Below are 13417 nucleotides of genomic sequence, written 5' to 3' on the forward strand. Positions count from 1 at the left end.
AACAAATTTCTGGAATATTTGGGATGATTGGTGCAGAAGTAGGCAAACGTAAAAAAACATTTTTTTTTAAACTGCCTAAAGTAATGTTTTTTTGTTTAATTTTCCGAGGTAGCTGTTGTTTCTTTGAATGTTTCTTTTGTTATGTATTTTCTCAGTTAAGGACATCTCCTTCTCCGATAATTGTTATGGTGGTTAATTTAGTCCTATGATTATGTGGTAGCCATACAGGCAGGAAAGTTCAAATGGTTTGGACTGATAGCCCTGGTGCAGAGTTTTCTGTTGGACCTGTTATAATGGAGAAGGAGAATTGGAAGAGGAGAGACGGGAAAGAGGTATAAGTTTTGACCAATTGAGGGTCCGAGATGTCTAGTACATCCCCTCTGTAAAAGGAATGATCGGGTTCCCTCTTTTTTGGCGAAATCAAAAACGGGAAGTTCAAAACCTTCCTCTTGTGTTTTTTCTCTCCTCTTTTTTGTTTTGTATCTCCAACTTATATGGGCTAATTACAAACGAGGACACAAAAAAAAGTGGTAATGGTGACTGTGAACAATTTCAGTAAATGTATCAAATAATCACCAATCACTGGAACCCTAATCAGCTTTGTTTTTTTATTTGTGGAAATAATACTTTTGATGCAAAAACAAAATGAAGGTATGGTAGAATAATATTCACAAACTCCATGCAAAATTAAAAGCAGCCAGAGATTATGAGTTAGCTTTATTCAGAGACAATGAAAATTAAACAACACAGGAGAGTACAAAGAAAATTCTATGGGCATCTCAAATGGAAGATTTATACCTCAAGATAAGAAATGACTCTAAAAAGCTATTTGTTTCTAGTGCCATTACTTGAATAATAAAGAGAGTATATATATATTGTTAAGTACATATAATGGCGTCACTAAAGTGTTGCAAACTCCAAGCACTAATATCATTGCAGTATTAATGAAAGGCATATCATTATGCGTTACCTACAAGCACTGGTCTGTGGCATCTTCTCCCAGTAATAAAGTTAGTCTTGGTTCAATGTATGATAGAAAATAATGTTCAAAACAAATCCTATCTTTCTTATCTAAACCCTTTTGAGTATTTTCAAATATAGGCTCAGGAGTTTGTGAAAAATATTCAGTCATGGCAAAGCTGTTCTGTTATTGAGAATAGCACAACCCAACAGCACTATTTTCATTACAGGGTTGTTTTACCATTCTTTTTAAAAACAAGTAAGAAAGGGGTGGGGAAGTACCATATCCCATGGTTTAAGTAGATCAGTGTGAGGGCTTTTAATAGCTCCTAAACACCTTACTAAGAGCCTCACCCACCATGCTTGTGATTAGATTTACACTATACAAACCCTCACTATGACTAGGTGTTTACAAATCAGACCAGGATTTCAATACACTAAAAATACCTACAGATTGGATTCAAATGTTATCCAGACCCCCTGCTAACATGATAAACATGTGCTTGGGTAAAGGGCCCATTGTTCCAGGTATTTATGACCAACATGTTTTGACACTGTATAGCCAACTCGGTCTAGTGCCTATGCTAGGATTTTGATCCACTCCCACACATTTCCCCTGCCTCAGTTCCCCTACTGTTACTTGTAATGTACTTCATCCCCCAAGTATTCCTCTTTTTAAGGACCTCTGATCACCTGTTTAAAGCATAGGTACTTCGTAAGAAGGAGAAGTAACAAGGTCCCAAAATGATGTTCCCACAAGGACATGAACTGAGGCATCAATGGATAACAACTTAGAAAGGACATGGGTGCATCCATTTTTATATAAACTGGGACAGTGTGCATGCTGGGAGAATGGGATTTGTGTATAAATATGTACTCACCACATCCCTGGCTTAGTAAACAATGGCTCTGCTGGTCCACCAAAAGATCCAATTAGTGCACTATAAGGCATTTACCATCTCCTCCTAACCCTCTCACAAAATATTTTGCATATAACTCTGCAAGTAAGTTTTACTTTGTGCTATATTTGATTCTGGTGAGGCATGAAAGGCTTTCCCAACAAGGCTTAATGAAGAAATTGGGAAGGAAGCAGGATAACCTGTGAACTGTAGAACCTCTGAAACTGATATGCCAGTTCTGCACCCAGAAATGGGTCACAGATGTCACTCACTACAGGAAATTAAGCAAATCTGCCTCCACTGGGTAGAATTGTCTCAAAGCTTTGAAGCCCTATTGGTCCAAGGTCTCTTAAGACAATTGTCTGCAGTTACCTCAGATGCCTCCGACACAGGATATCTAAACTTTTCTCTGCGTAACTCTCTTCCAGTTAAGCCTGGGACAACCAGCTCAACCAAATTCCTTTAATACAGCCCACATTATTTATTTTTAACAGTATTTATAATGTTTTCTTTGCCGGTGCCTTTCAGAGCCTACAATTGAGCCTTATAATGTTAACAGACAATATCATATTAACATAAAATTAGATTATCTGTACATCAAACATGATCTAAACCTTCAAGGCACTCCTTTATTCAAACGTATAAACATGCACCTATAATGTGGCACTCAGCAATTTAAATATGTATATTCTACCCATGTGAAAACAACACAGTTATCATATAGCATTGAACATGCTATAATAAGGAAATATATATTATGAATCTTTGATCTTTATCATGTCCTTCTTTTCAGATTTGGATGAATGTGCTGTTGGTAATGGAGGCTGCTCACATCATTGCGCCAACACCTTCGGGAGCTCAATGTGTTATTGCCCAAATGGATATGAAATTGACGTGGATCAAAAATCATGCAGAGGTATAAGACCACGTATAGTTTGCTGAACTCCATGTCTTTTATTTCACACAGGCTGTACAATGTCATTTTCTAATGTCACTCCCACTTGCAGATATTAATGAATGCCTTCTGCCCATTGGATTGGTTGGATGTCCTCTTGGTTGCGTCAATACTCCAGGGAGCTTCCATTGCAATTGCCCCGATGGTTACAGGGTGAGCACTGATAGCTGGTATTGTATTGGTGAGTTTACCTTTTTGTTAACAATATTGGAGGTCACATAAAAGTTGACAGAAATGGTCCATAATTTACCTTTGTCTTACTCTGACCCTATATGGGAGGACTTTGTCCTCAAACTTCCATAAATTCAGCCACTCTGGTTCCTACACTGGCACATTGAGTGTAAATAATTTCCATTTAGATGCTCTTGTCACTTGTATTGAAAAAAGCATCATCTTGACAACAATTGATGACCTGCAATGGTTTACAGTGAAGCAACTAACAAAGAACACCTAGGCACTGCAGCTTCTAAGTGCACAGTGACAGCGTTTAATGGGAAATCTAGTTGTTGACAGGTACATAGTTATCACCGCTCAAAATGGGCACAAGGTACATCGAGGTCTACTTTCTTCAAATCTTTTCATGAGCTCAGAACTTTTCTTGAGCTAATTGCTACTAAGATTAAAAAAAGAATGCTTTGGAACCTTAAGCAATTTTCATTTGAAGTAACAGGCCATATTCTTAACCTAAAATAAGACAAGAAACCTTGCCACCCTCCCCATCAATTTCCTTTGCATTGCAGCTGCTAATATCTTACAAACCTCGGGCCCGATTCACAAAATTAATCTGAGACTAAATCCTAGCTTTATGACTTTTGGTATTCACAAAAGGTATTTAGGAGTAGTAAAGTTAGGATTCCAAACTTTACTACTCCTAAACTGAGACAGAATCCTAACTTTACGACTTTCGGTATTCACAAAAAACATTTAGGAGTAGCAAAGTTAGGATTCTTAACTTTACTACTCCTGAACGCCCTTTGTGAATACCGAAAGTTTTAAAGTTAGGATTTTGTCTCAGTTTATGAGTAGTAAAGTTAGGAATCCTAACTTTACTACTCCCTAATGCCTTTTGTGAATACTGAAACTTGTAAAGTTAGGATTTTGTCTCAGATTACTTTTGTAAATCTGGCCCCTCACTTTTACTGTGTGGACCTCAACACCCTACATGATGCCATCAGTTGCAAAGTCAAAGATAACATATGGAGCCACACTTCCATTGAATGCTTGCTTCTCAAACCCCAAGGCTTCAACCTTCTGATACTATCAAAGGCACATTCAATACAAATGTGTCCCTGAAGACAAAAGAAGACATGTGAGGATTACAGCTCAATGAAGTATTTGAATCCCTGAAAGCTATGCAGATCACAAAGAAAACTTATCTCAGAATCTAAACCAAAATACTGTGCCAGCAATCTCAGCACAGCTACTAACAGAAGTAGAGCTCTGTTCAAATTCATCAAGCACTACATCAGCCCAATACTCACTCTCCTCATTAGAATATGCCACAGATAAGTTGAACAATGCAGGTTTTTCACAGTTCAACTCAAACAGTATACTGATGAAACCTGAGCAACAACCTACATTTCTTCATTGCCAATTCACAACACCTTCACTACACTGAACATTGATAAGTTGTCAAACATCCTCAGTTTGCTTGAAGCTACATACTATGTAGACAACATAATTCCATCCTCAAAAATTAACTCTATCACCTGTGAAGCACTCAAGCCACTACTGAATTGTATTGAGGTTTCCTTACTCAGGGTAATTTTGTCAACACCACCAGGACCAGACAGATCTTTCCTCTCTTGAAGAGGCCTGTCTTGACTCTAATTATTTTGGCAATGACAGGCCATTGACCCACCTTCCAATCTTAGCCACGTCACCTTGAAGGCAGTTGCTTCTCATCTGCACAAATGAATCAATCGAATGCTCAATGTAATCCCTGTGCCAAAAGCTCCCTACATGACTGACAACAACGATCCATCACCTCTTCCCCTCATCCTCTCTTTAATGTTTGCTGGGGTCGACCAGCAAGTCATGGAAAACCCCATGGGACATTGTGCATCTATTTATTAGTATTACCCTAGTCCTATTCGGGTTTAAGGGTTTGGCCCTTGTTTCCAAATATCCAAGATGCGAATAGGGGCACTATTTTTGACTTGGCATTCGCAGAAGGGAGTAAATAAGCTTGCCTGCCATACTTGTCAGCTCTAGTATTGTTAGAAATACATTGTGCTGGATTAGGGTTAACGATTCAGAAAAGGGGGTGGTGATGAACAGAGTGTCTGAATTAAGCAGACCACTCTTACCCAGTCCAAAGATCAGGGCTTGATCCATCACCGTTATTTATCTCACTGCCCCATCCCAGCTCAGAACCTGGCTATATGCAAATCAGTCTGTCCCTGGCCCAGTGCATCATGGGATCAGGGCAGACTAAACTACCAAGCCAATTCTTCACCAGAAAGGAGACAAGCTACCGGGGACCGGTTTCTGGCATTTCAGCCGTCTTCGGCCCGGCTTGCTTGAATCCTGATGGAGCAGTGAGAAAGGGACTCATGTCTGAGTATACCCTGCCACACCTATAGTGGCCAAAAACGATTCAGAAAAGGGGGTGGTGATGAACAGAGTGTCTGAATTAAGCAGACCACTCTTACCCAGTCCAAAGATCAGGGCTTGAGGGCTAGGGTTAAAGCTGCAGTTCTGACAAAATATAAAAATCAAATTAAACCTGTCTTTAATTTGTCCTCTATGGTATAAGCTATTTTGACTGGAATCATGTTAATTTTTAACTATCCTAAGAAATACGCCTTTTTGGAACATACTATATAGGTGTGCTGCTATGGCAGGCATACAAGCCCCCTTTACTTCTAGCATAGATTTTTGCCTAAGACGAGTTTCACAAGATGCCTTTCGTTTTGAGAAGTGTTAGCATACGCCAAAGATGTAGAGGAATCTGTAAACAGCAGCACACCTTCCCTCAACCCATACCTCAGGTCCGCAATACCACAACTCTAAGGAAAGTAGCAAGGGGAAAATGGGGAAGGGAAAAAAGAAACAGAGACCAGTCACAGTGGCTTCTCAACGGTGCTTCCAGTCTCAAGCCGATGGTCAGCCTCACTTGTCTCTTGTGCTCCTACTAAAGACAAACAACAGTATGACTTAATCAACAAATACATATTATTGGTAATATATAGGTAAGTGCTGCTCCAGTTTATGTTACCAGGCTTAGTAGTTGTGAATATGGTAACAAATGTTTGGGAAGTCTTGCAACCCAACCCAACATCTGCAATGACTTGAGAACCTAGATGACTGGGAGTTGCAGGTGCAAAAAGGTATTTACCCTAATCTAGGGAAAAGGGAGAACCTGGGGGCAACCAGAAGGGAAAACTAAGCAAAGGAGCAGGAACCAAAGGCTGTGTGAGAATTGGAGAGAATTGCGGGAAAGTCGCTTCAGTATTGAGATGTTGTTAGTCACTGATTCTCTGCATTGTTTAGATACTTATATTATCTCTTCATAGCTTAACAACTAAGTGACTGCCACCACTCTGAAGCGTAATTCTGAAATGTAGCTCCGTGAAACACACCCAGGTGCCACCTAACTGTGTTCCAAAGCTTCCATAGCCTATGATAGATTTTAAGGCACGAATGTAGGATAAACGTTCACGTTAAGTGCGATGTGCTCCAAGATGTGATTGTGAATGGTGACCCATGTGCCTGACAAAGACAAACACTCAATGAAAGAACTGTTGGCCTTTCATTGTGCTTATGTAGTTATTTGAAATGGATTATCACATATTACAATGGAACATTAACTCTTTCAAAATATTACACTTTTGATGTTTAAATCCTGTATTTGTATTTACCAGGTTTGATAAACACTCCGCACTATTCTTCAAAACTCATAATCAGGGCACTTGTGTATATCCATTTGAGGGAGCTTTCTGAGATCCACCTTAAATTTGTATTTATATTGGATAATGCAAACACCTCTGACAATTAACAGCATTTAGTGTGAGTTGTTTTGCCTTATGGTTGTCTACCTACCAAATAAGACCTTCTCATGTAACAATCCTTTGCTCCTGAGCCACAGCTCACACCTGATTACATTTTAAGAACCTAATTATTAATGAGTTGTGAATTCAAATCCCTATGCATCCCTTTTGGCGCAGAGATTGGAATTATTAGTTAAGTGGCAATGACCACACACCTAAATTTCACAGAGTTCTCTCCAGGTAGATATTACTAAATTGAACCTGCCACAATGTATCATGGAAAACATTTACAATACATTTTTCTGTCAATTCTGCACGTATTACACATTTTTAAGAGGTAACGTTGGACTTTAAGGGATGTATGCATCTAGTAAATACTGCACCCTGGGTTATCGGTATTTAATGGGTGCTGTAAATACCTCACCCAGGTAAACCCTACTTACGGTCAGGTCCAAAGATTGACCGCATAGAGACACAGCCTTTCTCTGGTATTTTAACCTGAGGCAATTAGGCATTTACAGCTGGTTGCAGCCCATCATTGGGCTGCATAGATTATATACAAGACATCTTTTGTTCATATGCAAGGATTTTTCTGAACTCTGTAGTTAATCTAAAAGCCTGATCATTATTAAGTAATGTTTGTTTTTACTTTGATTACCACTTCAGTTTATAGTTGAACCCACCCTGTGCCAAGAAAAAAGTAGTTGACCTAAGTAACTTCATTCTCAGTGGGTCTTGGGTAGATCTGGCCAAACTGTCCCCTAAAATGGTTTGCAAAGGAACTAGATGACAAATTACACAGTACTTTCTTGGCAGTCCCACCCTGTTGTAAACAATACATCCAAACCATCTTTCAAACCATGAAGTACTATACCTCATCTTTGTTGATTGCCTTTTTGACGTCACACAGAGCAACCTTTAGTAACGAGAAGGTGTGTTTAAAAGGCGAAGGTCCAGATTTACTACCATTCTTGACGTTCAACATAAAATTCAGCAGGGCTGCGCAAAATAAGAAAGGTAGTGCAGCGCTCTATTTAGTAAGAGTAGCGCACTTCTATCTAGTTTAACAACTGCACTCCAGTACTAATTTCAAAGCAACAACAACCATCAAGAGTAAGTCCTGAAAAACGTGTAATGTTGAGGCAATTGCCCATTTTATGCATAAGACTATCACTAGACATTTTGGTTGGCCCATTTCCCCCAGTTTCATTGGAATGTAGGATTTCACACTTCGCCAGATCTCTGTATTTTACTCGATTTGGCTTTGCATGTGTTTGTGCTGTTCCTGCCCGAACATACCTGCTTTCCATTGATAATCTAGAGGAATGGCACGCCATAACACTAGTCGATTTTGTGCTGGAATATGTATGGCACTGGAAAGTTGATCGGTGCTGCTATCTGCTCTGTTTTGCATCACAAGACAGTTTTGCTATGTGAGAGCGCTAAATAATTGAAAATTTGGACTAATATTCAAAGTGCCAATTTCTCTATATATGTTAACTAATTTTGTTCTCATTCATTATTTGTAGATATCGATGAGTGTCTGGAATTGGAAAATTCTGAGCATAGGTGCGAATGGAAGTGCATCAATGTGCCTGGATCGTACTATTGTGTATGCCCTCGGGGATACAAAGTTAGCACAGACCGCTATCAATGTGAAGGCAAGTTGTAGCCCACAGTGTACATTTTTTAGATTACAGCGAATATTATACAAATGAAATAACTTGGGAGGAACTTCATAAAGTCTTTTATGTGCATTTGAAGTAGTATTTTTTTTTTTTACTTTATTTTTGTTGCAGAAGGTACACGAATAATATCAGTCCCAAATAAACAGGATTACCATCCAATCCCCGTGGCTATTCACAGGGTATATCTTATCACACAGCCGTTCAGCCCACATCCCGGAGGCCGGGCGGCGTAGCCGTGCACGTTTCCAGTAGCATTTTGCACCTTTCCCCATTTGGGCTTGTCGTGTCATGGCGGATGCCTGCATTTTACATTTTTATCCCCCTCCCACCCAACTGTGGTCTGTAGACCCAAAAATAAAGAATAAAAAACATTCCCCAACTCTTAGCTTGCCACATCGTATCTTTCAAGCACCTTGATGTGTAGTTATTGGTCGTCAAATCCCGAGTCCCGCCCTCCCACCCCCTTTCCCCCATCAGTATTCCGTAGCACCATACAGTGTACCTCTCTGCAGTAGCCCCTCGGCTCTTTGTTACTCCCGTGGGCATGTCCTTACGGGTTCATGCTAGGTCCCAATCCAGTCTCGTACATACAATGTCTAGTGTATTTACCTCTTACTGTCCCACTTCAATCCCGTGATATTGCCTCCATTTGGCCCACACTCTTCTGAACTTCTTGGGGCAACCCCTGGCCTTATATGTCACCCTCTCCGCTGCCATGTAAAGATCCAAGCCCCTTCTCCATTCCTCTATCTCTGGTGTTTCTGCGGCCCCCCAGTACTTCGCTATGCCCCTCTTAGCCACCACTAGTGCCAGTACTAGGAATATTAGTTGCGGGCGTGGCAGGTCCACTTCGTTTGTTATGCCCAGCAGAGCTAACTTTGGGTCTCGCACCAGTTCTACCCCCAGGACCTCACCCAATTCCGTGAAGATGTGTGCCCAATATATTTGTATTTTGTCGCATGACCATATGGTGTGATAGAAGTCTCCTTGACATTGTCTACACCTGAGGCACGTGGGGTCAGTAATTTTCCCGGTCTTAAGGAGGCGCAGTCTATCAAAGTAGGTCCTATGTAGCACATTCAGCTGAATGAGCCGCAGCCGTGATTTGATCGTAACCTCCCGGGGGTGCATCAGGATCAATTCCCAGTCTAGGTCTTCCATCTCCCCTACCTCTGCCTCCCATATTCCTCTCAATTTCAAGAGGTCGCCCAGCATGTGATTAGTTAGTGTCTTATAAGTGAGGTAGACTGCCTGATGGACCATCTGTTCCTGGAGAAGCCTGCCTTCCAGTGGTGCGTATTCCGGCATGTCTTCCAGTGTGACATTTTGGGCCCTCCACGCATGAACGAACTGAGTGTGTTTAAATAGTTGTGAACGGTGTAAGCCAAATTCTGTCTGTAGCATGCGAAATGATTTCAATTCACCCCTGTATACCACGTCCCCGATGTGTGAAATCCCTATGTCATCCCACCTTTGGAACCCCTTCAATTTCTTTATTTCTGTTAGCCATTGGCAGTGCCAGAGCGGCGTCTGACGTGTCAGTCTCCCATCCGAGCCCATGCATTTCGTGGCACGTGTCCACGCCCTCAGAGTGATCGTTGTAGCCGGTAAGAGCGACCTCCTCGCCTTACCCCCGTATAGGTAGAAATGTATAGTATGTGGTGATAGCTTATGTCTCTCCAGCGCATATGTCGGGTGGTCTGCTGGGGTGTGTATCCAGTCATTGATGGGGGTCAGATGTTCCGCCCAGTAGTATGCCTCAAGGTTGGGTAGTGAGATCCCCCCACTATATTGATGTCGTTGGAGTGTTTGGAGGGCGATACGGGTTTGCTTCCCCAGCCACAGGAATGAACGTAAGTCCGCGTGTATTTTGGGGATTGTGTCGGCTGGGAGAGGATAGTACTCATTCTGGAGGGCATAGAGGAACTTGGGGAGAGTAATCATCTTATACATGGCCGCCCTGCCTAGTAGGGTGAGCGGCAGTTGCCTCCATCGGGTCATGTCATCATTTGCGTCTGTCATTACTCTTTCTACATTCTTACAGAATGAGCGTGCCCTATCTATCGTAATATAAATGCCCAGGTACTGAAAGCCGTCTACGGTAGTGAGCAGCTGCTCGGGTAGGGCCCCCCAATTTTTAGCCCCCCGTGGGTCATAGAGAACAGACTTATTCCAGTTGATGGTGTGACCCGCCCTCGCTCCAAAACCCTCCAATTCCTCAAACAGCGTCGGGATCGAGCTCTCGGGTTTGGTGATGTATAGTAGGACATCATCGGCGTACAATGATATTTTTTCTTGTGCTCCCCCTAGTCTGTCCCACGTGAAGCCGCTGATGTCTGGGTTGTGCCTGACCCTAGCTGCCAGGACCTCGATCGTTAGCGCAAATAGAAGAGGGGACAGTGGACACCCCTGTCTCGTGCCCCTGGATATCCGGAACTCCCTGGACAGTCGGCCATTCACCCTGACGCGTGCTGTCGGCGTTGTATATAAAAGTCTTACCCACCCCTGGAATTTTGGGCCCAGGCCGAACTTCTGTAGTGCCGCCATGAGAAAGGGCCAGTGTACTGCATCGAATGCTTTTTCTGCGTCCAGGGATAGGAACCAGTGGGGTTCCTCTCTGCCCTTAACTTCTTGGAGCCAATTATGCGTGCGTCTAAGGTTCAGCTTAGTAGCTCTGTCTGGTAGGAATCCGGATTGGTCCGCGTGTATGAGATCTGGTAGAACCGATCTCAGACGCCCCGCCAGGACCGTAGCTAGAATCTTCACCTCCATGTTGAGGAGGGAGATGGGGCGATAGGAGGCACATTCGTCTTTGGGCTTCCCTTGTTTATGGATAGGGACTATAGTGGCCAGTGTGAGGTCTGGTGGTAGGCGGCCTTCCTGGTAGGAAGCCGCGTATAGGGCTTTAAGGTGGGGTGACAGCAGATCTGAGGTGCCCTTAAAAAATTCCGCCGGGAACCCGTTCGGTCCCGGTGTCTTCCCAGTTTTAAGTTTATTTATAGCCTCCGATATCTCATCAAGTGTGATGTCTGCCTCCAGTGTTAAACTGGTGTCGGGAGGCAGTGTAGGTAGGTCAACCTCCGCCATGTATTGAAGTGCCTCGTCCTCAGTCCCAAGTTCCCGCGCTGTGTAGAAGCGTGCATAGTGGGTTGCAAAAGCATCAGCTATCTCCCTGTCCGTGTTCGCCATGCCTCCGTCTAACTTTTTAATCTGTTCCACCCATCTTGCTGCCCTTTCCTTCCTGCCCAACCAGGCTAGGAGTTTGCCGGACTTGTCCCCTATGTCGTACAACCGATGTAGTGTTGCCAAGGATTGTGTCCGTGCCTCGTTCGAGACTATCTCCCTATATTCATGCTGTTTGTCTAGCAGTCTCCTCAGGGTTTTCTCCTCCTTATGTGCCTGGTATTCCTCTTCTAAATGCAGTATTGTGACTTCTAGTTCCGTTGTCTCTGCCAGCTGCCTCCTCCGTTCCGCTCTTAACCTTCTCTGTGCCCTATCCCTGAGAACTGGTTTCAACGCCTCTCAGAAGGTTGACCCTGAGTCGACTGAGCCCTCGTTCTCCGCTACGTATACTTTGATGTCGGACCTGAGACCCCGTGCTATCTCTGGCTTTTGGAGATCCCAAGCTGCCAAACGCCACTCTGAGCCTCCCTTTCCCCCTATCGATCCCACTTTTGCATACAGTGGCGAGTGATCTGAGATTCCCCTCGCTTTAAACTCTGCCACGTCTCCAGCAGTGAGGTATTGCCTAGCCATAAATATGTAATCCAATCTAGAGAATACTTTATGTGCTCCAGAGTAGAAGGAGTATGCCTCACGGGTAGGGTGGCGCCATCGCCAGACGTCCGTGAAGCCCAGGTTGGTCATATGGTGCGACAGTGCTGTAGGCGCCCCACCCCTGCGAGTTGGCCCTGTACGGTCTAGCTCCTCCGACATTACGTCGTTGAAGTCTCCACCCACTATTTGGAATGTGTCTGTGGTGTCTATAATGATGGAAGCGATCGCTCTGAGTGTCCGCGCCTGAAGTTTCGGCGGGGCATATACCGAGATCACTGTGTATGTTTGCCTCTTCCATTTTCCCTGTACCCCAGCGTAGGTGCCCTGCGGGTCTAACCATGTGCGTGTCACCTCGAACGGGAATGATTTATTGATCAACACTGCCACTCCCCTCGAGTCAGTAGTATAGCCTGCGTGTGCCAAGACCGTGTATCTCCCTCTAGCTATAAATGCACATTTCTCTCCTCTTAGATGTGTCTCTTGTAGGAGGACAAAGTCCGGCGCCACCCTCTTGAGATATGCGTTCACCAACCCTCTCTTTACTCTGGACCCCAGGCCATTGACATTCCATGTGAGGAGTGAAACCCCCCTGCTCTCCTGTGGTGGGTCAGTTAGTGTACCTGCCATGATGTGGGGTGAGTCTTATGGTTCACGGACTTCCAGGATGTGTGCCAATAGTGGTGCGTTATCTCGTACGAATGTGGCCGCCCCCCTCCTGTCTCCCCCCCCCTGCCCCAACTGGTTGAAACCGTCCCCCCCTGCCTCCCCTCCCCCTCCCCACCTCCCTCCCCATCCAGTCTCATCCCCCCAGAGGTCCGAGCTGTCCGTAGGAGTCGGTCTGTCGCCCACCCTCTCCCTCCCTATTTTAGTTAGGTCTCACGGTCCCACCCCGGCAGGATGTAGTACAGTACGTTTGCTGGGCGTCGCGCCCAGGCGCTACCGTGGACAGAATGTGAGACCTTAAGGAAACGCCTTAAACTAACAGCAGAAACCCAAGTAAAGATAGAAAAACAAAGGAAAGAAATAAAGGGGTGGTGACAACTTGCGTGTCGCCGTCTTCCCTGGCCGACGATTCCAATAGTCCACTACAGCTGCATTCAGGAGTGGGAATCCTGTGTCGAGGTGTCGGCCCCACTCATCTTGTCT

The 13417-nt window shown here is 43.9% G+C and overlaps 1 protein-coding gene across 1 annotated transcript in view; it reads left to right on the top strand.

Annotated features, from left to right (window-relative positions):
- LOC147697200 (uncharacterized) overlaps positions 1–13417 on the top strand; it is an 80059-nt gene that overhangs the window by 60329 nt on the left and 6313 nt on the right. Inside the window, exons 4-6 of the mRNA XM_086933309.1 lie at positions 2653–2775; positions 2867–2995; positions 8336–8467. Coding sequence (XP_086789435.1) covers positions 2653–2775; positions 2867–2995; positions 8336–8467 — 384 coding nt within the window. The remainder of the gene's footprint in view (positions 1–2652; positions 2776–2866; positions 2996–8335; positions 8468–13417) is intronic.

Source organism: Lissotriton vulgaris, chromosome 8 (assembly GCF_964263255.1).
Source record: "Lissotriton vulgaris chromosome 8, aLisVul1.2, whole genome shotgun sequence".
NCBI lineage: Eukaryota > Metazoa > Chordata > Amphibia > Caudata > Salamandridae > Lissotriton > Lissotriton vulgaris.